The sequence below is a fragment of the Azolla caroliniana genome, unplaced genomic scaffold, assembly GCF_043228905.1.
Source record: "Azolla caroliniana isolate FFs.n. ecotype wild unplaced genomic scaffold, voAzoCaro1.0.p SCAF_21, whole genome shotgun sequence".
Taxonomy (NCBI): domain Eukaryota; kingdom Viridiplantae; phylum Streptophyta; class Polypodiopsida; order Salviniales; family Salviniaceae; genus Azolla; species Azolla caroliniana.
This window is the reverse complement of record NW_028230456.1, coordinates 1,187,996-1,190,697: the sequence shown is the minus strand read 5'-3', so window position 1 is coordinate 1,190,697 and position 2,702 is coordinate 1,187,996. Positions and strand designations below refer to the sequence as shown.

Genomic DNA, 2,702 nt, shown 5'->3' with positions numbered 1-2,702 from the left:
CAAAGAGTTTCCTAGACAAGGTAAAACATTTCTTCGACATATCTACAACACTTCCCTAGGGTCATCAATCTTCTTATAACGTGACACTTCGTGGCCATCATGTTGGTAACAGAGTTCAATTAAATCCATAAATTCTTTCATCGAGCTTGCATGTTCCATCTGTGTATCGGGACACGAATGCTCTAAAATACTATTGTCGGTACACTTATAATAAGCGATCACAGATCCATGAAGCTTATAAGTATATCACCATCATCATCATTTAATCTTATTGCACCAAGAGAGACTACGACATTCACGACATACTACAAGTAAATCGTCGATCGTCTACAAATGATCATTTCCCTATCACTCGCCCACGGATGATCCAATCACTACAAGTTGGTTATCAAAGAGAAAGCACAAACACATCACATCTTATATGATGATATAGGTGATCCATGGCGTTAAAACATGGTCACAACAAGAAAACAAAAAAGTAAAGAGCCTAGTGGAGACCACTCACAACCAAGGGTTTTCCTACTATTTATTGTACACTCCTTTTGTCTCATAAGATACAACCAAAAACCAGAGTCACACAAGACAGCCCCATACATCCATCCATCCATCACTAAATACAGCTCACAAAAAGGAATTTCGTGGCTAAAAGGACACGTGGACACAGAGATTGAGTAAAGGAGAAGGAGATGGGTAGTGTTGATCCAGACTTCCTCGTTCACATTACCATAGTACTTTGAGGAGCAAATTACTGTTTGATCCAATGCAGATCCCCATGCAATGGGTTAACACAAATCTCAAAGTATGGATCATTAACACATAAGAAGTCACCCACCCATTTGAGAAAAAGTTTAAATCATTAGGAATGAACGATCGTTCCTAATTACATTATTAATGAGTATAACGACCATTAATATATTTCCTGGTTGGAGATTCGTTGATTTTAAAAAAGGATGTTAACTTAATGAAGCAATGGATTTTGATACATTCATTGGTATCACAAAGCAAACGGAAGTAACATTAAGTTAAATCAAAGCAAAGCATGAGCAGACTCGAGTTCAACGAATGAATCAAAGTTAAAAAGCTCTATTACATTCATTGCGTCATTTCATTTTATTCATATATGGATGGATTTACGTCGAATTCTCAGGAGAATCTTTCTTCTTTGCAGACAAGAAGAGCAGGGTCTGCAGCATGGTCATCATAAGAAAAAGAAACTAAAGGGGAATTGAGAAGAAACACAATTATAACAATGCGTAATGGCGGTAATAGTAGTAGTAGGAGTAGTAGTAGTATTAGTAGTAATGATCATAAGAATACCAAAAGATTAGAAAACAGGAATTGATAAAGAAAGGCTAATAATAGGCAAATTTAATGTGGAAATGGAGGAGTGGGAGGGTAAAGAAAGAAATGGAGGTGGAGGAGGAGGAGGTAGTTAGTTAGTAGGGAGTGGAGGGAGGGGGAGGGGGGCTACTGTAGAAGTATCGCAGAGGAGGAGGAGGAGATGGAGAAGGAGGGGGCGGAGATGGAGATGGAGGAGGAGGAGAAGGAGGGGGAGGGGGAGGGCTATGGTAGACATAAGGGGGAGGGGGAGATGGAGAAGGAGGAGGGGGGCTGTTGTAGACATAAGGGGGAGGAGGAGATGGAGAAGGAGGAGGGGGGCTGTTGTAGACATAAGGGGGAGGAGGAGATGGAGAAGGAGGAGGGGGGCTCTTGTAGACATAAGGGGGAGGAGGAGATGGAGAAGGAGGAGGGGGGCTCTTGTAGACATAAGGGGGAGGCGGAGATGGAGAAGGAGGAGGGGGGCTCTTGTAGACATAAGGGGGAGGCGGAGATGGAGAAGGGGGAGGCGGAGATGGCGAAGGAGGCGGCGGAGATGGGGAAGGAGGCGGCGGAGATGGGGAAGGAGGCGGCGGAGATGGCGAAGGAGGCGGCGGAGATGGCGAAGGAGGCGGCGGAGATGGCGAAGGTGGTGGCGGAGATGGCGACGGAGGTGGCGGGCTCTTGTAGGTGTAAGTGGGGGTAGGTGGAGGTGGAGGAGGGCTCTTGTAGGAGTAGATGGGCCAGCCGCCGCCGCCTCCGCCGCCCCAATGGGCGTCGACGCCTCCGCCGGAGGAGGAGGAGGAGGAAATGGCCACCACCACCACCAAGAAGAAGGTGAGGAGGAGATGGAGATAAGGAGTGCCCATGGCCGCCACCTTTTCTTCTTCTTCTTCTTCTTCTTCTTCTTCTGGAGCTGCTCCTTTGCTGCTTGCTGCTACACTCCTACGTTGCCTTCTCCCCCCCCCCCTTCGTTTTCTGCAGTGACTACAGTGACTCGTCTAGTAGTAGTAGTAGTAGTAGTAGTAGTAGCAAGAAGAAAATGATGCAGATGATATTGGATTGGATTGGATTGGATTGGATTAGGTTAAGATTAGATGAAGATGGTCAAGTGCAGGTGCTGCTCATCCACAGACAGACAGACAGACAGACGCTTTATATATAGTAGTGAGCGAGTGAAGTGGGTGGTGCACAGTGTTAAAAATACGGCCATGTTTGTAAATAACGCAGAAGAACATGCTAATGTATGTATGTATGGTATGTATGATGCTACGCTATTGCTTATGTTTATGTTTATGTTTTACGTTTACGTTTATGTTTATGTTTATGTTGTTTATGTTGTTTATGTTTATGTTTTATGTTATGGGATATGGGCTGCCTTCCTT

At 44.9% G+C, this 2,702-nt stretch overlaps 1 protein-coding gene across 1 annotated transcript; it reads right to left on the bottom strand.

Annotated features, from left to right (window-relative positions):
* Positions 1–1,054: 1,054 nt before the first annotated feature.
* On the bottom strand, positions 1,055–2,466 carry LOC147850208 (uncharacterized). Its single transcript, XM_087336128.1, has one exon. The coding sequence runs from the start codon at positions 2,184–2,186 to the stop codon at positions 1,437–1,439; it is 750 nt and encodes a 249-aa protein (XP_087192254.1). The 5' UTR covers positions 2,187–2,466; the 3' UTR covers positions 1,055–1,436.
* Positions 2,467–2,702: the final 236 nt, after the last annotated feature.

Coding starts and splice junctions, on each gene's coding strand:
- LOC147850208 (XM_087336128.1), bottom strand. CDS start 2,186: ATGGGCACTCCTTATCTCCATCTCCTCCTCACCTTCTTCTTGGTGGTG.